The sequence below is a fragment of the Typopeltis vanoorti genome, chromosome 12, assembly GCF_054136105.1.
Source record: "Typopeltis vanoorti isolate ZY-2024b chromosome 12, IOZ_Tvanoo_1.0, whole genome shotgun sequence".
In the NCBI taxonomy this organism is placed as follows: domain Eukaryota; kingdom Metazoa; phylum Arthropoda; class Arachnida; order Uropygi; family Thelyphonidae; genus Typopeltis; species Typopeltis vanoorti.
In genome coordinates, this window is record NC_143560.1 from 101,020,611 (window position 1) to 101,040,927 (window position 20,317).

Below are 20,317 nucleotides of genomic sequence, written 5' to 3' on the forward strand. Positions count from 1 at the left end.
CAAACATATGCACCGAACGTATCACCAAAGTAATCCTCATGGCATGGAAACATGGATCACCCCCCCCCACACACACACACACAATTCTCTGAATTGCCTATCTAAACCCTGGTTCTCCAAAAGATGTGCTAAGGCTGTACAAATGAAAAATCAAGCATACCACAACTGGCTCAAATCAAAAACTCTATCCACTTTCAATGCTTATACTGAAGCCCGAAACATATGCAAGAAAACTATCAATGCTTCCAAAACAGAATTTGAACAGGGAAAAAGCAGGAAAATTACAGTCTGCCAAATTTTGGGTCTTTTAACCATCTCCCTAGATCAAATTCCATTTCTTTTTGCCCATGTGACTGTTTTTCCTCGCAATCTGTCTCCATAGTTGAAATGTGTGCGTAAGCAATGAAACCAGGGGATTTAGTTGCTTAAGTTCGCGGTCACTTGTTCATTATCATTCAAAATTTTATTCTTCTATATTTGTTTTATTCAAGAATTTTATTCTTCAATGAGATTTACTTTTACAATAGTAAAAAAGTAATAATTATGAAGTTTGCAATAATACTGATGCAGCCATTTCTTTAAAAGATGCATTCTTTTTTTTTTTTTTTTTTTTGTATTATTGCAGATGGAAAGCATCAAATCATTCTATTTTCTGGGGAAAAACTTTGGAGGAAGGATTTCGGCGTCGGCTGGGAACATTTAAGCCCTCTAGGCCGGTAGGTAATTTTTCTTATAACCGAAATAAGTTGTATTTCCGTATTTTATATACATCTAATGAGCTGCAAAATAAGGCCGTGAATGAGAGATTTGCTAGCGCGTGGCGCTATCATGAGGCACCACACGATCCTTGTACTGACACATCTGAGAAGGCGGCAGTTTTTCTGTACAAATGTAGAGGCGTAGGCAACAATTTTTCCCCCTTTAAAATAATGGAATGGAGAAATACTTAACAGATAGCCAAAAAAAAGTAAATAAAACCAATACTGAAAAAATAAGCAAACAGAATTTTACAGGACAGGAAAATAAAGGAACGAAAAATATGCATGGCAAGCCAGCAATATAACAGGTGCTGACTGTTTTGTTTAAAGCATCAGATTTTGATGGAAGTTGTTTTCCACTTGGTTATGCTACGCATACTACCAGTGGAAATCTATTTGAATGTAGCTATGTGCAACATAAAAATCACCAAAGCAACATGTGAGGGATGTTACATATTCAGAAAAGGCTGGATGTTGGTGCACATTTTTTCCTCAAGTTATTGACACTGATGCAAATAGCGCAGGTATAGTAATATTTTAATGCCTATACTGATGACCACCAAACGAAAAATATTTGAAGGTGAAGAGAAACTGGGTTGCCTTTGAGCTATGGATTCTCATGAGAGCTATATATATATTTGCTTATTTTTTTTAAATTATTATTATTACGTGACACCTCCGGGGAGTCCAAGGACTCATCGAGGGAGGGCACCTATTCTATAGCTCTCTTTCTCCACCAACTACCACTAGCATTTTCACAGACAATCGCAAACATCCATGCCCACATCAGGATTCAAATCCACAGCCTTTCGGTTAGAGAACGGACACGCTAGCCACTCGGCCAACCAAGCCGGCAATAAATTAGAATGCTACATTTTCCACTGTTCTCCTAAGTTATCCTTATATTCCAGTGGTTAAAATACATTCTTAATTATTTTATCTCACAGTCTTTCCAGCTGACGGCAAGTGATGCAACATCTTTGCAATGCTTTATGTGTGTGTCTACCACCTGCAAAAGGTTATAAACCTGTAGTACAGGTTTATAACATTTTGTAGTAACTATGCATAACCTGTGCGGCTATGGAAGTTTTTCATTGTTTTATTTTATTTCTGTATTTTTCATTTTTTCATAGTTCAAAAATCGTGCTCTAGAGCAGGGGGTTCTCAAACTTTTTAAATTTTGTACCACATAAATAAGAATCAAAAAATATATGTACCACCATAAAAGATGGTACATAAAACATATGTACCACCATAAAAAAGTGCACCATGTTAAATAATAACTTTCCTTTATTTTTTTAACGGAATATCACATAATTATCTTAATAAAATACATTTTCACGTAAAATAATATATTACTCTTAAACTTGCAACAATCTATTGCTTTTGTTTTTCATTATGTTATATGTACTTTGTTTATTATAATTTTTTTTACATACAAAAATACTATTTCAAAATAAATATTAAATATGAAAACCCTTATGGCATGCTAATGAGACTTCGCATCCGAAAATTCACATAAAACCGCAATAAAATTTATTTGTTCGTTTTATTCGATTCGCCAAGCTAAATTCTTGGAACAGTCTACTCGTTACAATATTAAAATACATTTTTCTGAACAATTATTTAAATATTTTGTGTAAAAATTGTACCACCAAAAATAACGTAATGTACCAATAGTGGTACATGTACCATAGTTTGAGAAACGATGCTCTAGAGAATAAACATGGAACTTTTTGAAGCCGCACACCAGATGATGAAATTCATCTCCCACTTGAAAAGGAGTAAGTTATCTACCATTGTTAAATAGTTGAATTCTTTTTTCATCATACCTGAGGTATCTTTGCATCTAGATGTAGCATTTTTTTTTTTTTTTAATGTAAATGCCTCCAACCCATGAAAGGGTGGAGAGATCTAAAGATTAGATTATCTGGATACCTACTCTGGAACTAAACATGGTAAATTTTTTTTCAAGGCCACTTCAGACCTTTAACATGGCAGAACGTTTACCAGTTTGTGACTCCCACTATCATCTCCTGTTTCAAACTCACCTTCAATTTCGATAATCTTGCAGAGGCAACCTATTATGTCTTTATAACTAAAGCCTAACATGCGTCATTACTCTCGTATTACTGGTGCATACATCTAGCATGGGGATGGATGCTTGTAAGTTTTGACAGATGATTGTATTAGTGACAAACAATTGTTTCAAAAAAAGAAATGGTATTATTGTTGCTTTTTAATGTTAATTAACTAAACAGAAAAATAAACTTAAAATATTTTAAGACATTCACTCTCTCACATTCATTCATGTGGACAGGATTAACTATCTTGTTCTTAAAAATAAATCTACCTATATATATATAAAATGATAAGCCTTTTTATGTCACGTTTTTTGAAACTCAGGGGCTACCCTGAGTGTCGAGTCATCAGAATTCAAGAAGAACCGGCCTACCAGTCCCGAACTCGGGGGATTGGGCGCCGTAGGCGCCAGGGGAGCCCCCCCCCCTCCCCCTCCCCCCCTTCGAGTCATCAGAATTCAAGGACCGGCCTACCAGTCCGGAACTCGGGAAATTGGGCGCCGTAGGAGCGTAGTCCCCCCCCCCCCCCCCACCTAGTAAACAAATAAATAAATAAAACTAATGATGCAGATATGAGCCATCTGTTCTCCTGAATTTTTTTAAAAAAATCTTTTACATCTTTTTATTCCAAAAAGGGATAGGCCACACTCTTTAGCCATTTTCTTATTTTTGGAATGGGTTGGTGCTGTATTTTCTAAGTGACAAAATGAGAAAGCGACATATGCTGTGTTTTCATGAAATAACACAAGAGCATAGCAGGCAATTACCACAATCTCATATATTGCCTACCAACACTTGCATTCCTAGTAACGAGTATTATAAGTTTATTTAAGACAACCAATGCCCCCCCCCCCAACAAAGGGGGAAAACTGCTTTGTTTGCCTTAAAATGTACTTCGGTAATTAATTGCATTTATAAATAATACTATATTTACTAAACGATATTTATAAGACTCAAAATTTCTTAGTTGGGAGTACTCTAAAACATGAATTGCATTCTCGTATAAGAATAATAAAAATAAGCTAATGGCTTTTATTCCCTTATAGAGAGCAGGCGAGGCCTTTAAACTCTATCTAGCTTTTGAAGACTTATTGGGCAGTTCAATCTCCACCAGTAGCAGCTTTCATATCTGAATTATAGACTCAAATACACAAACATCATTGAAGAAAAAAATCAATGAATTTGAAAACAACCACCAAACCTCCTTGGAGATTCAATGGCAAATCCTGAAGGAAACATTGATTATTTCAGCCAGAGAGGAATGTGGTGAGGATGTCTGTAAGGATAGAAAAATCAGAACTCCATGGTCGACTCAGAAAGTTAAAGAGACAGTGAGGGAAAAGAAGAAAGCATATCGCAAGTTCTTGACACGTCAGCTAGCTTGTGTTCTTAGAGAATACAGAGAAAAATATAAGAAAAGAAAAACACTGTGTAAAACTAGCTAAACAAAAGTCATGGAAAGATTTCGGTAAGAACATAGAAAATAAATATCAGGAAGGTGGCAAAATATTCTGGAGGCTATTGGAAAAAAAAAGCTTACAAATGGAGAAACAAGTCTCTAAAACGAATCAGAGATAATAAGGTGACATGAAAAATGAAGATAAAGATATTCTAGATCTCTGGAGTAATTACTTTGCAAGACTATGCTATATGAAACAAGCAGTGTCAGCATGATGGTAAAAAACTCACAACAGGAATGCAGTCAGAAATATATGAACATACTTGAAGTAGAAAAAGTCACAAAAAAACCTGAAATGTAGAAAGGCAGCTGGAGTAGATGAAATTCGGCTAGAAATGCTAAAATATGGAGGTATTAGGTTGGCAAGTAAGTTCGTTCGGTTTTTCAGAGTGGAATCAAACATATTTTATTTAATATAAATAATACATACTAGTCAGTTATATATTGATCCTCTTATCAATGACCTCTTGTCATCTATCCATCAACTTCATTATACAGCGTTCATAAAACTCCTGAGGTTTACTGGCGAAAAACTGATCCAGGTGTTTTTTGACAGCCTCCTCATTAGCGAATTCCCTTCAGAGAATTCTGTAACGATCGGAATAAGTGGTAATCGGAAGGTGCCAGTTCCGATGAATATGGAGGATGCGGCAAAACATCCCAGCCAAGACGTAACAATTTACTCCGGGTTGTTAATGATGTGTGGGATCTAGCGTTGTTGTGGTAAAAGACAACTCCTTTCCGATTTGCCAATTCAGGACGTTTTGTGCTAATGGTACGGGCCAGTCGCGTTAACTGTGAGCAAGCAATAGACAGTTGAATCAATCGTTCTGCCTAACGGTAACACCTCGAAGTGGACAACACCTTCATAATCCCACCACACAGAGAGCATGATCTTCTTTGGGTTGAATCCTGCTTTCGAGGTTGTTTGCGGCGGTTCACGTTTGTGCCCTCATGATCTTTTACGCACCACGTTATTGTACACGACCCATTTTTCATCTCCCATAATCATCCGCTTCAAAAATGGGTCGTTTTCTTGGCGACGTCGCAGCGAATCACAGATGGATATGCGAGCAGTCATATTGGCCTCAGTCAATTCATGCGGCACCCAAACATTTAGTTCTGAAACATATCCCAGCTTGTGCAAATGGTTTTCAACGCTTGTATGGGATATTTTCAGTACTGCAGCAATCTCCCGCACTGTTTGTGATGGATTTTTGTTGATGATATCCTTCACAACACTCGAATCAACCTCGATCGGCGCATCACTGACGTCGAAATCTCCAGAAAGGAATTTGGCAAACCATTTTTGGCATATGCGTTCTGTTAAGGCACCAGCCCCATATACGCTGCATATTTTTTTTTTATAGGCCTCCGCAGCTCGTTTGCCTTTTTTGAAATAAAAAAGCAAAATATGCCGGTAATGTACGTTATTTCCTTCCATTTCTAAAAATATGTTACACACACGCAACTGAAGTAGGCCGAACGAAAATTCACTGAAAGGTTATGTGAAATGTCGCCTTTCAACTGCGCAGTAGCGCAACAATAGCGACAGGTGAAGCGGCGTAAACTTGCACTGAAGCATAAACTAAACGAACTTATTGCCAATCCAATATAAAAGTTTTATAGTGGTTGCATTACACCATTCAGAAAAAGCCTGGTCAGAGAATCGAATTCCAGATGACTGGAGCAGAGCTCTTGTACCCATCTATATAAAGGGAAATAAAACTGAATGTGAGAATTATGGAAGTATTTCCATAATGAGTGTTTCTGATAAGATTTATGCAAGTATACTTGAGAAACGGCTAAGAAAAATTGCAAAAGGTAAACTTGATGAAGCAGAAGCTGGATTCAGGCCAAACAGAAGTTGTCAGGATCAGATTTTCACTTTAAGACAAAATAGTTGAGAAATCTTGGGAATATAACAAGGATCCGTATTTAAATTTTGTTGATCTTATGAATCCGACATTATCTCCTGCTATTCATTATTTATATGGTTCACATTATGAAAGAAAGGGATATTAAATCTGATATCAAAATTGGTGATATTAATCTTAGCTGTTTACTTTATGCAGATGATGATATACTTCTGAATAAATCCAGTACAAGTGTGCAAGATTCCCTGAAATTGAATAACTGTTGCAGTAAATTTGCTATGAAAACTAGAAATAAAAAGACAAAGACAATGAAAATAGGCAGAAACACTGAAAACAACTGTATTCTGAATGGTGAACCTATAGAATAAGTAAAACATTTCAGCTATTTAGGCAAAATATTTAGTGAAGATGGTAAATTAAATATGGAAAATAAACAAAATTAGTAAAGCTGATATGATAGGAAATTGACTGAATAAATTTATAGGAATAAGAAATTAGTCAAAACACTAAATTAGCTGTATACAAGACAGTGTTCAAACTAATTTTACCTTATGAATTCGAGAGCCGAGTTAGAAATAAAACACTCGATCAAAGACTGGAGACCACACACGTGAGTCCTGAGAAAGATGACTGGAGTGAACAGATGACATCAATAGCAGCAGCATCATATTAAAAATGAGTATATTAGCAAAGAACCCGCCATTGTTAGCATTGAGGAATGTGTTAGTAGAGTTACTCTCAGGTGGTGGTCACTTAATTCTGTTTAAGTTTGGGAGAGGAAAGATTAGCAAAACAAGTGTTCTTTGTCAGGTTGTAGAGACCTAGAGGAAGACCAAGATGTAGATGAGTAGTAAAAAACCCCTTAAAAGACAGAAATATAAGATCTGATAATGTTGGAATCTTGACAGATAACAGATTAATTTGGAGGAAAATTGTTGATCGCAAGTTAGTAATGGTGTAACTATTTCATGTAGTACCATCATAATTATCCTGTACACCCCTGAGGGTACATATAAGAAATGTGATGATGTGGATGAGAATTTTCATAGAATATCTGGAGACAAGGGGACACCGAGAGGCCATTCCTAGTCTGTATAAGTTGGGTGTGATCAAGGTGGTGAGGAGTAGATATTTTGCATGGAGAGTGGTAGTCGATTGGAATACATTGTCTGAGAATGTGGTGAGTGCAGGGATAGCAAATGCATTTTAATGGAGGTATGATGAGCTGTGCATGAGAATAGGACCTCCCACGGTGAGTCTCTTGACTTCATGGAGGTCTGTTGATGATGATGATAATAAATCAGATAGAAGAACACATGCAATTTACATACAATGCTATTAATAGTAGGGGGAGGGGGTAGATGATAGCGACGTTATGTGTAGTTGGTGGATTAAGTAAGCAGTGGAGTCGGTGAGTTGTGTATAATGGAGTAGAATGCTCTCCCTCGACGAGTCCTTGCACTACTTGGAGGCGTAACATAATAGTAATAATTACAGCTGAATGCCACCACTAACCATGGGTTATGATGGCTCTGCATGTAGTTTGAACTATCTGAATATAAATTTTTAATGCAAACAGTTCAAACCATGCGGTTGGAACTAACATACCGGGTATTATACTTATTCTTGAATTCATTCATATTGCTTGCACACACAACATCCAATAGCAATCCATTCCAATCATGTATTATCCTACGAGAGAAAAATCTAGTCCTCACCCCTTCTTAGAGGCATTCATTCATTCATTCATTCATTCATTCTCATTCTCAAGCTTCCAAGGATGCCCTTACACTACTTGGAGGTGTAATGTAATAGTAATGATTACAGCTGAATGCCGTTCCTAAACTTACCGCTCCTAGACATTGCCATAGTGGGTTACGATGGCTCTGTGTGTAGTTTGAACTAACTGAATATAAACTTTTAATGCAAACAATTCAAACATGTGGGAACCAACACACCAGGCATCATATTTATTCTTTAATTCATTCACACTGCTTGCGCACACACACAACATCCAATAGCAATCCATTCCAATTATGCACTACCTTATGAGAGAAAAATCTAGTCCTCACCACGCTTCTTAGCGACATTCATTCATTCTCAAGCTTCCAAGGATGTCCTCATCCCTCTTTTGCCACTTTATGAGCGTCTGAAGTCTACAAATTCTCAATCTGTCTTCATAATCAGTATTCCACAGTCCTGATATCATTTTTAACACTCTCTTTTGTGCTCTCTCAAGCACATCAGAATCACGGTGGAAAATGTAGCAGGAGACCAGACCTGCACACAGTAGTCCAAGTGAAGTCATATCAAGGCCTTATATAAAGAGGCAAAATGACATCCTTATCTTTAGATGTGAAAGTTCATTTCAGTATTGCAATTATCTTTTGAGTTGTATTTGCAATCTTTGCTACATGGTTCCCTGAACTTCAACTTGCTATCTACTGACACTCCAAGATCCCTAGCCTGATCAGTTTTTTCTAGCATAATCCCATCAATATAATATGACATTGGATATCTAATCACACCAAAGCGCATGACTTTGCATTTACTAACATTCATTTTCCCATGCCTACAATTCCAGCCTATTCAAATAATTCTGCAAGTACTGCATATCAGCAGCACTCCTGATTACTCTACCTATTGTTGCATCATCAGCAAATAGCTGTGGGTTACCTGTCAAATCCTTCCCAATATCATTTATGTACAGATTGAATAACAGTGGACGAATATGGTAACTAGTGAATTACATCACTAGTTACCATATATCTTGCAGACTCACATTCCCTGTATATCACTTTTTGATATCTGTCAGTCATTCAGCCATCCTCTTATCCATGCTAATATTTTATAATCCAAACCCATATTCTCCAATTTATGCAACAGTCTTCCATGCTGTATTCTGTCAAAATAGCAAAATCCAAAAGTATCATGGTGTATCTATTCCTCTTGTCTAGTTCAATGGTAACATTATTATAGAATGTGTGATAGCTGCTAAAACATGACACCTTCCCTTAGTAAACCTATGTTGCTCATTGCAAAATAGAGATTCACTGTCAACCCATTTCTGAATTTGAGCTTTAACCAATTTTTCCAAAATCTTCACCATCACTCCTGATATACTGATAGTTGGATACATCGGTCTTTGCAGGATTACCATATCTTCTTTCCGTTCATGCAGAATCTTCCCTGTTCAGAAGATAGCCTGGTCAGAGCCAATTCAACTGAACACTCTTTTAGGACCCCGTGCTGATATCCCATCAGTTGTTGAATTCTTATTCAGTTTGTGCAATAGCTCTAATACCTCCTCTTCATACACCTGAGTTTCTTCATTCAGTGAAGAGGTAGCAGTGAACTCAATGTTGCATACACCTTTCTGCAACACTGAACAACCTCTTCTGCATCTGTCACCCTCACACCATCTGCATTCAGAAGAGTTAGTCTTTCATATTCATTCTTTCTTTTACTTACAGCATATCGATAGAATTCTTTTGCAATTATTAAGCAAGAGATTCTTTGAATTATTAAGCAAGAGATTCTTACGAATCTCTTGCTTAATAACATTACACATCGTTTTAACTCTTGCCCTGTTTATTCTTTGAACTCTAGGAACATATTCTGATATTGCATCATTTAAGTATTTTTTTAAATGCTTCCCATCAAGCAACCTATACCATTCTGCTGAACGTGGTATACTCCTCAGTTGGTCATAATTTCCTGCTTGTAGTTCAGCATTTAACCTTTTCTGAATGGAACATTCATAAACTTAGTCACTTCCCAAGTTATTACTGCATGATCACTGTCACCTTCTGGAGGCAGGATAGTTACATCTTTACCCGAAACACCCTCTGACACTATAATCAAATCAAACACTCTCTGACCTCGAGTTCCTTCTGTCACATGATGCTTGAGGGGGAGTTGTCTTGCAGCAGCTCAATAAATTTAGTTTCATTCTTCTCATGAGATTTTACTGCTACCCAATCAATATCTGGATAATTATCTCCCATTATGATTACTTTTTTCACACTCATCATCTCTATTTGGTGATGTATTTCTTCATCACTAGCAACTGATTTATAACGGCAGATAAAAATTAAAGTAAGGTTACTGTTGCTTCCAGTGAAAAGAAGATGCACAAACTAAGATTAACGTTATTATGTAGCATATAACATAATTATACTAGCCAGTGGCCAGTGCAGACTGCAGGGATTTCTCGATGTGCTCTATGTCTGTAGATTGGGTGGTCATGGACAATTTTTCACATAATCGGTGACAGTGGTGTATTAAAGACTGAGAATGACTACAGGCTACACTTACTACTTGTGTTACAGTTGTTAAAGACAAAGGAAGATCTTAATGAAGTGACAAGTGCTACACCAGTTAATACTACAGTTATCCGTAAATGTGATAATCATATTCTTTCTTTTAGGGTTACACGGTGATCAGCATTCATATTTATAAATTTAGGGACACAAAAACACACATGTTGAACAGATTATTTTATTAATCACTAATAAAATAAAACTTTACGTTTCGACCCCTGTATCGAGGTCATCATTGGAAGGATACAAGTGTATAAGGAACCAAGCTACATGCTCTAGCTCTGTATACCAGTAAACTAAATCTACGTAGTTAATTAATCCTTTTCCCTAGTATGACCTCTAGTGATTCAAAAAATAATAATAAATAAATAAAAACAAAATAAAAAAATAATAATAAAATAAATAAATAAATACAACTACAATAAACTGCTAAAGTCCTCATGTATTAATATTCTTCTGGATTTGTACAGTTCTGATTGTTATAATATGATTTCTTTCAGTTGCTGTTGAATGTTACAAACATTTCACCAGGTTGTCTTCTTGTAGTGGGATTTTTCTATGGCTAGTTTAGGTTGTTATACAGGTTGTAGATGGGTCCTCCACATTCTTGAAATGGTTAGGCCATCATTTTTGTTGAGATTTGGGTTGTGTTTGAGCATTTCACATGACTCTTTAAATTTTCTCTCAAACCAGGTTTTGGTGCAGTGTAAGGACTTGGTATTTTTCCAATCAATTCTGTGGTATGTTTGGAGTGTGTGTGGTCAGAAAGGCCGGTTTTTCCAAAATGGAGGTATTTAATGTGTCGCTTGTGTTCATCTTGTCTGATTGGGATAGTTCACCCTGTTTCCCCTATGTATGGTATGTTACATGTGCATTATATTTTGTATACCCCTGGGTGGGCTAGGTGTGGAAGAGAATCTTTAGAAGAACTGAGTAGGTGTCTTAACTTATTTGGGGGTTTAAAGGTGGTTTTAATGTTGTATTTGCGTAGTGTTCTGTCTATTTTTTCAGAAATGCCTCTAACATAAGGAATGGCAATAGCATTCCTGCAATCTTGTGAATAGTTTTTTTTATTGTATCCATTTTTCATAAATGTATGGTTGATGATCTTGTATTCCTGGTTTAGAGCTTGTTCATTAGAACAAATTGTTAGAGCTCTGTGTTTAACGGTGCTTATGACACCTAGTTTTTGTGTTGGGTGGTGGTAAGAATTTTTGTGTATGTATTGGCCTGTGTGTGTAGGTTTGCGGTAAACTGAGAAGGAGAGACAGCCAGAGGGAAGACGTGTGACTAGTTTGTCTAGGAAAGGAAGAGAGTTGTTTTTTTCCATTTCAATGGTGAATTGGATACGTTTGTGTTGTTTGTTTAGGTGGCTAAGGAATGTATTTAGAGCTTCGCGGCCGTGGGGCCAAATGGCGAAAATATCGTCGACGTATCTGAGCCAAATTTTGGGCTGTAGACATGCTGTCTCTAGAGCACGTTGCTCAAAGTCTTCCATATAAAAGTTAGCTATTGGGGGAAAAACGGTGAGCCCATAGCTGTACCTTCTTTTTGAAGGTTTTTATTTTTTAATCACTAGAGGTCAGGCTAGGGAAAAGGATTAATTAACTACGTAGATTTAGTTTACCGGTATGCAGAGCTAGAGCATGTAGCTTGGTTCCTTATACACTTGTATCCTTCCGATGATGACCTCGCTACAGGGGTCGAAACGTAAAGTTTTATTTTATTAGTAATTAATAAAATAATCTGTTCAACATGTGTGTTTTTGTGTCCCTAAATTTATAAATATGAGTGATAATCATATTGTTGAAATAGAAAAACTTAATGGTGTAAAATATGTGACTAAAAAAAGACAAGAATAACTTTTTCGTTTGCAATAATTATTAAATTTTTCATTTGAGTATCTGATGCAAACATTTATTTATTAATTACACACACATATTGTATATTAAATCATTCCATGCATCTCCAAGTTGAAGAAGATGAAGGAAGAAGAAGAAGAAGAAAAGGCAATATGATTCACTATGTGATGTCAATCTTCTTCTGCCTGATTTGTGGAATGAAAAATCAGAGTTACCAGGAAAGGAAGAAGAAGAAAAAAATCTGCCACTACTCTAATTTATCCTCATCCGAAAAACCTTATGGATTTTCTTGTGTCCTAGAAGAGATCTGAACCCAGGTCTTTCACCAAAGGGACAAGGTTGTTACTGAAAGTAATGGAGGTTCTTCGTAAAGTAAAATCTATAACCACCAAACGTGGTATGGTTAACTTTGATTGTCCAAATTAAAGATTCTGATAATTTGGAAACAAGAATGCTACTCTCAAGGGGGAAATTTATTTTGGCCTGTAATTTTAACATCATTTTAACTGCTCTTGTGCACATTTCAAAAATGTTTTGTGCCTATTTTGCCTTTCCATAAAAAGTTATTTTGCAATCATCAGTGGGTTTATAAAAAAATTATCTTACACCTTTTATTCTCAAAGGAAATAGGCAGAGCTCCTTTCTTTAGGAGGAAAGGAGCTCTGCCTATTTTGGGGTAGGAGGAGATTACAGATGCTGCAGTTGTCATTTTGTCCCTAAACCTTAACAAGTATATATATTTGTCTGAAAATGATGCAGCTATTGGCAATTTTTCTGAGTTTATACCTAAGTAATGAATGAACTAATCAAATGCATCAGAAATTTAGGAGTAGATGGTAAAGATACTAGATTACTGATAAATATATATTGGGAGCATCTTGGAGGAATTTCCAGTAAAGAAGGGTGTCAGACAAGGTTGTGTTCTTTCTCCTATATTGTTTAACCTCTATACTGAAAATATCTTCCAGCAATTAGCAGAATTTAAAGGAGTCAGCATAGGAGGCAGGAATATAAATGACTTAAGATATGCAGATGATACAGTACTGCTAGCTGAAAATAAAAAATATCTACAAAACTTACTAGAAGTGACGCTGTAGCTAAGTGAAAAATATGGACTTAATTTCAACTTCAAAAAAACCAAAACCATGCTGGTAACAAGAGAAAAAGGGAAAATACCTGATATAAATATTAAGATCAGAGGAAATACTTTAGATCAAGTAGAGAGTTATATATAATTGGGTCAACTAATTACAGAGAATGGAAAATGTGATAAGGAAATATTAAAAAGAATAGAAATTGCTAGATCAACCTTCATTAGCATGAAAAACATTCTGACCTCAAGGGAAATTCACACAAAAACAAGAATTAGGTTGTCCAAATGCTACATATGGTCAACACTGCTATATGGAGCAGAAACCTGGACAATATCAAAATACTGTGAAAATAAAATAAAAGTCTTTGAGATGTGGATCCTCAGAAGAATTCTTAGAGTCCCATAGACTGCCAAAAAAACTAATTTAGAAATATTAGAGATGACTGGAGAAAATAGGAATCTGTTGAAAACCATTAAGAAAAGGAAAACCACCTACCTTGGTCACATACTAAGGCATGAATCCCTACAAAAAAACACTTCTAGAAGGAATACAAGGAAAAAGAAAAAGAGGAAGACAAAGAACAGATTGGATGGGAAATATTAAGGACTAGACCTTTTTGTCCTGTGAAGAATGTAAAAGAGAAGCACAAAACCGTACATGGTGGAAGTCCACGGTAGTCAACCTCCTGGAAGGAGATGACATCTAATAAGAGAGAATGAATTAAGATTTGTGTACAATTATAGTGAGTTAAAACTTTGATTATGTTCCCTTATACTGATTGAATAAATGAGCATCACTGAATTAAAGGTCCTGTTCAAAAAAAGGCTGTACTGAAAACCAAAATATATTTGTTTGTGTCTAGTAATCTAAAAGCACCTGTGTAGTACAGATTGAAGAACACCAGGTAAGCCCCATTTCACTAGAGGAGACCTGAGTTGGGCAACTGTTCATGACAAGAAGAATCTTTATATAAACTTTTACAATAGAATGAGAGTGAGTGATTTAATCTCAGATGGAAGCAGTAAGGATTTTTCTCACAAAAACTTGGATTTTTTTTATCCTGTATACAGCCAAGTTACCCAAGGAACACATAATCAATAGATAAAACATCACAAGTATTTCTGTGTGTAGTTGATGGATTAAGTAATGTAGACAGGTAGATGGTGTTAGTGTAGAGTTCTCTCTCTTGCAACGAATCCTTCAGCTGCATAGAAAGTGTCAAGCAATAATAATAAATAAAATTATTTCGATTACCAGAGACTTTCAAGAAAATCTACATATTTTTGTTTAGTTGAAAATACTTAAGAAAATACGTTTTCTTAAGTATTTATTTCTTAGTTTTCTCCCAGATGCTTTCAGATCCACACCAATTATTTATGAAATTTTCCACCACTGTGTACTATTTTCTTGTCTTTTAATAAAGCTTGAGTAACTTTTTAAGGATATCAGGTTAAGCATCATCCAATGTTTAAAAATGTCATGAAAAGGACAGTGTTTCTACTTAATTTTACTGTATCAGTGGTGCTGTTTAATTTTCATTTACAAGTCTGCATTCCACTTTTTTTTATATTTTTAATTACTAGATTAAATGTTAAATGAAAGATAGGAATTAGCCCTTTTATTAAATTAAATTAAACCTTGGCATTCAGTTTTGTTTTCTATTCAAGTAAGTTACAGAAGTGATTTGTATAATTGCAGACTGTTGAAATGAATGAGATTCGCTTACATATTATCAACGAACTGCCAGAAGAGTTCGATGCTAGAAGAAAGTGGTATGGATTAATCCAACCAGTTCGTGATCAAGGAGATTGTGCTGCTTCTTGGGCATTTTCAACCACTGGTAGGAGATAACTATGCAGTCATATATATTTGCAATGATCATAAAGGGACTTGAAGAAAAATAGCTTAGAGCTATGAAAATATTTATAATTATAAAGTACTAAAGAAGAGTGTGTGTGTGTGTGTGTGTGCGCGCACGCAAAATACATGAACTTTCAGAGGTGTTTTTTACTCTATTGTAAAATGATGTATGTATACAAAGCAGTAATTCTGATTTTTGGCATACCAGAAAGCACAATGTATTAAAAAAAAATCTTTACTTGTCTATGTTAAAATGAAAGATGAGCCATCACAAGACCATTGAAACTTGATGTTGAAATTAATCTCATTAACAGCCACTTTGAGCAGTTGAATAAACAAACCCATCGGCACATTTGTTGAACTCACAAACAGCAATCATTTCTTGCATAACATTTTAATCAGGTGCATAAATTCCAAGGCCAACAGGCGAATACTAGCAAATAAATTTACCTGATGGCTACTGCTGATTTGAATCTATCATGAGGTTGTCATAGCTACCTCTCTAATGGACACATCAATCAGCAATGACAGATTGTTTATAAAGGATTGTTTCATATAAACTGATTTCTGTCATCTAGGTAATGTGTGTACAATGATAGGTATAGAATATCTTATATCACCAAAGAAGCCTACTGCTCCCAAAAAATTAAGTATATCAACGTCTACCAGACTACGATACAATTGTCTGTATCTTTAATCTCTGAAACATAATTTTTCTTCTCTCACCACTTAAACTAGTACTTTTGCATCGTAGAACTCCATTTAGGCTTTAAGAAGACTTAAATTAGGTTTTAGACATTAAGTGATCTATTACTACATGAAACCACTATTTCCATACTGTTCTTTCTCTCTCTTTTTTGGAAGGGAAAGTGATAAGGAACTCTGCTGCTTAGAGTTTCTTAACAATCCGAATTTTGTGGGGGACCAGAGATTGAAAGGTCTATGCAGAGTACTTCTCTAATAGTTGCTCTACTGATATCTATTCTGATACCTGCCTGTGCTGTCTTTTTGAAATTTCTTCACAGAGACCGATTCTGCCTCAGAGCATTCATCCTAAACTGACTTCTCAATGAATTTTTTTTTTTGCATATGAACAACAGACCTATGAAAACAGAACTTCATGAATTTTACACATATAAAAGACTCATAAATGTTTCACAACTTTTTATTCTCCAAAGGAAGTAGGTAGCACTTTCTAGCTTTCAAATAGTTTGTAGTTAGTCTATACTTTCATCATTTGTGCAATCTGTAGGGTCTCATGCATATATGAAAGTGCACAAACGTATTATGACAGATCAGTGGCGCACTCAGGATTTAATCTTGGAGGGGGCCGAGCGCTCAGGATTTAACCTTTGGGGGGAGGGGCGAGCTGAGTAGACATTTTGCGAATACACTACACATCGCATACGACCTATAACTGAGCATTTGCAGTGATCACTAATTCATAAGTAGCACACAACATAAATAAAAAAAATGAATTTTAATTAGGAAAAGATTTTTGGAAATTTTTCTAGTGTTTCTTCCTTTTCCTTGGGGGGTGCCCGGTCCCCTTGGCCCCCCCTCTGGGTGCGCCACTGTGACAGATAACTGTTAGCATCATGTGGTCTCCTAAACTAGTATTATTGTGTGAAATAGTGCAATTTCTATGCAAGTATGGAATATAAGCATTTTTTAAAAAATTCCATAAGAAATTCAGAATTTTAACCTGCAACTCAGCAAAATTGAGAGCAAAACTGCAGAGCACACCAGCCAAGATTAGGAAAATTGCCTTTTTTTGTAGAACACCATGGAAAGTTATTTAACTGCAGTGATAGTAGGAGGCAGAGAGTAGCTGCCTGTCAATTCCTAATTTCCAAAAAGTTAGTGTTAAAATGAATGCCATCTTTGGAGGAATGAAAATAGTGTCAGAAGATTATATATAATCTTCTGATGGAAGATTATATACAGGGTGTTCGGGATAAATTTGACAGTTTCGTAAGGAAAAAGAAAATCTTCTTTGTATCTATTAAATTTAATGAATTGACAAAAAAACATTACAGGCAGAGTTAATTACAATACTATCAACAAGATTTACTCAAAATAACCACCATTAGCATCGATCACAGCTTCAATTCTGCTTCGGAACCTCGAACAAGCTGATGCTACAGTCTCCCTGGGAAGGGCCGCAAAAACTGTTTTAATTTTATCCATTAACTGGGCTTTTGTATTACTGGAAGTGCGATTGGTGTCTTTTTCAACTGCGCCCCATACAAAATAATCCATGGGGTTAAGGTCTGGAGAGTTTGGAGGCCAAACATTTGGACTGGTGAAGTCGTAGAAATTTTCAGACAACCATTTTTGACTTTTCCCAGAGGTGTGGCAAGGGGCCGAATCCTGCTGCCATACATACGGCCTACCATTGGCTACCCTTGTTATCCAGGGCTTGACTACAGTTAGCAACTCCACGAACAAAGCCCGAATTCCAATGCCAGGGTTCTTCAACACCTGTTCCTGCAGATTTGCGAGGAATTCTGCTGTACGAACGCAATCAGATCGTCTGCTAGGGATCTTTCTTCTTGCTACATCCTCGTAGTCACCATTGCAAGTCTCTAGTTCATGCCTGATTGTTTTTACTGTATTCAGGGAGCATTGGGCAGCAGTCGTAATATCCTTATTTTGATGGCGGGCACGAATCATCATGATACAAGTTATTCTCTTCCATGATTCAGGTGGGTTCCAGCTATCCATCCTTTCTGACATCTTGTATATGAATGAAGAAGGGTCCAAACTTTTAAATGAAGAGAAGTGTGTGTTAATACATGTAACTTACGGAAAAATATAATTAATTATAAATATGTCAAATTTATCCCGAACACCCTGTATATATACATACACTTGGTCATCGACTTACGACAGACTTCCGTTCTGGCTGACAGATCGTAAGTCGGTCATATATTTATTAACAGTATTCTTTAACCTTTCTAATTTTTTTATCATCTTTATGATTTATTTTTATAATTTTTAAAATTTATAATTATGTATATTGTACATAATGTGAAAAATAATACTGTACATACTGTACTGTAAAATTGCCTTTTACTGTAAACACAAAAATACAATCTAAAATTAATGTAAAAATTAATACAAATGAAATTTACAAAATCAATTTTTAATCTTTGCTTGTGCTGGGTTGTGAATCGTCAGGGTCATGTTCTTGGGTTGAAGTAGGAGATGTTCTCTTGATGAGGAACATGCTGAGCTTTGTTTGACCAGTTTGTTTCTTTTTTTCTTCATATATCTCACGATAACAACGCACAGCATCTTGAATGATACGTTCAACCTTTGTGAATCGTTCGACATTAGGGTCCATTGCTTCGAAACTGGCGAGAGCTTTATTCAGTTGCAAAAAAGAATCTGATAAACTCTTTGCAGTGAATTTCTTTTCTGGCTCCTCTTCTTTCTCTTCTTCCTCTCTTGCTTTTTCTTCTGACACTCTCTGTGCTTCCAATTCAATCAACTCTTCATCCGAAAGTTCTTTTATTTCACAATCTAGCAACTCCTCTATGTCTTCTATTTCACATTCTAATTTAAGATTTTTTGCAAGTTTAACTATTTTGTCTGTAATCACTTCCAGTTCCTCTCCTTTTTCAAATCCTTCAAATGCATTTGCATAACATTTTAGACACTTTCTCCAAATTCCCGACATACAATTCTTTGTCACACATTCCCATGCGGTCGAAATATTCTTGATACACTGAAAAATGTTGTACTGCTTCCAAAAGTCTCGCAAAGATAAATCAGCATCAGAATCTATCGCTTGTTCGAATGTTGTTCTGAGGTAGTGAGCCTGGAATGCTAGAATAGCACCCTGATCCATGGGTTGAATGAGAGCGGTTGTGTTAGGTGGCATAAAAACCACTCTAACATCATGTTGAAGGTCGTCCAGATGAGGAGGGTGGCCAGGGACATTGTCCATAATCAATAAAATCTTGAAAGGGATACCTCTCTCTGCACAATATTCACGAGCCTGGGGAATAAAGCAGTTCATGAACCAGTCTTCGAACAGTGCTTGAGTCATCCAAGCTTTAGGGTTTGAGAAAAATAAATGATAAATGAGAAAAGGCTTCAGCTTAAAACCCGCAACATTCCCACCAAGCAACAACTGATCCTTAAAAGCTTTGAATCTTGGCATCCTTTTTGCTTCTTGGTGTATGTACGTACAATCAGGCATATGTTTCCATTGCAAGCCGGTTTCATCTACGTTAAATATTTGTTCCGGTAGATAACCTTCTTCTTTGATTAAAAAGTCGAAACTATCAACGAATTTTTAGGCTTCATCTTCATCTGCACTTCCTGCTTCTCCTGTGACACGCACATTATGCAAAGCAAATCTTTTTTTAAAATGCTTAAACCATCCAGTACTAGCCTGAAAATCTTCTGGGTAATCGTCTCCGGCACATGATTTTAAACTCTGAAACAGACTTCTAGCCTTCACTTGCACTGTGCAAATGCTCATGGGTGAATTTTTCTGTATTAAATCTTCCATCTGCATAAACAACAATTTCTCCATTTCATGGATGGGTCCCTGTCGTTGTTTGGTTAAAATTGTAGACTTCATAGGTGCAGAACCTTTCACAGCTTCCCGAATTCTTTCTTTGTCCTTAAGTCATCGATACCGTGGAATGTGATAACTTCAAGTCACGTGCTATCGTATTCACTTTCTTTCTGCCTTCATACTTCTGGATAACTTTCATTTTACACTCTAAATCAACAGTTTTCCTTGACTTCTTAGCTGGCATATCTGTAGATGAAGGCATTTTCCTTTTACTAGACATTTTATGGGTAGTGTTTCAGTAGAATTTTAATTAATACACCACACGCAACAGATGCTTGAAAGCGACTGAGTGTATGTGAGAGATAGTTATCGTACACGGGTTATCGTACAATAACTATCGTATCCCATAGTTATCGTATGCGCAGCTGATTGATTTATTATTAATTTATTCATTAATTAATTTTTTTTTT

General features: G+C 36.0%; 1 protein-coding gene across 2 annotated transcripts in view; it reads left to right on the forward strand.

The window, feature by feature from the left end:
• The window catches only part of LOC150101072 (putative peptidase C1-like protein F26E4.3), a 119,616-nt gene that overhangs the window by 39,199 nt on the left and 60,100 nt on the right, over positions 1 to 20,317 (forward strand). For both annotated transcript variants that reach the window (XM_090401250.1, XM_090401251.1), the window contains exons 4-5: positions 626 to 716; positions 15,152 to 15,293. In XM_090401250.1, coding sequence (XP_090257376.1) covers positions 626 to 716; positions 15,152 to 15,293 — 233 coding nt within the window. The remainder of the gene's footprint in view (positions 1 to 625; positions 717 to 15,151; positions 15,294 to 20,317) is intronic.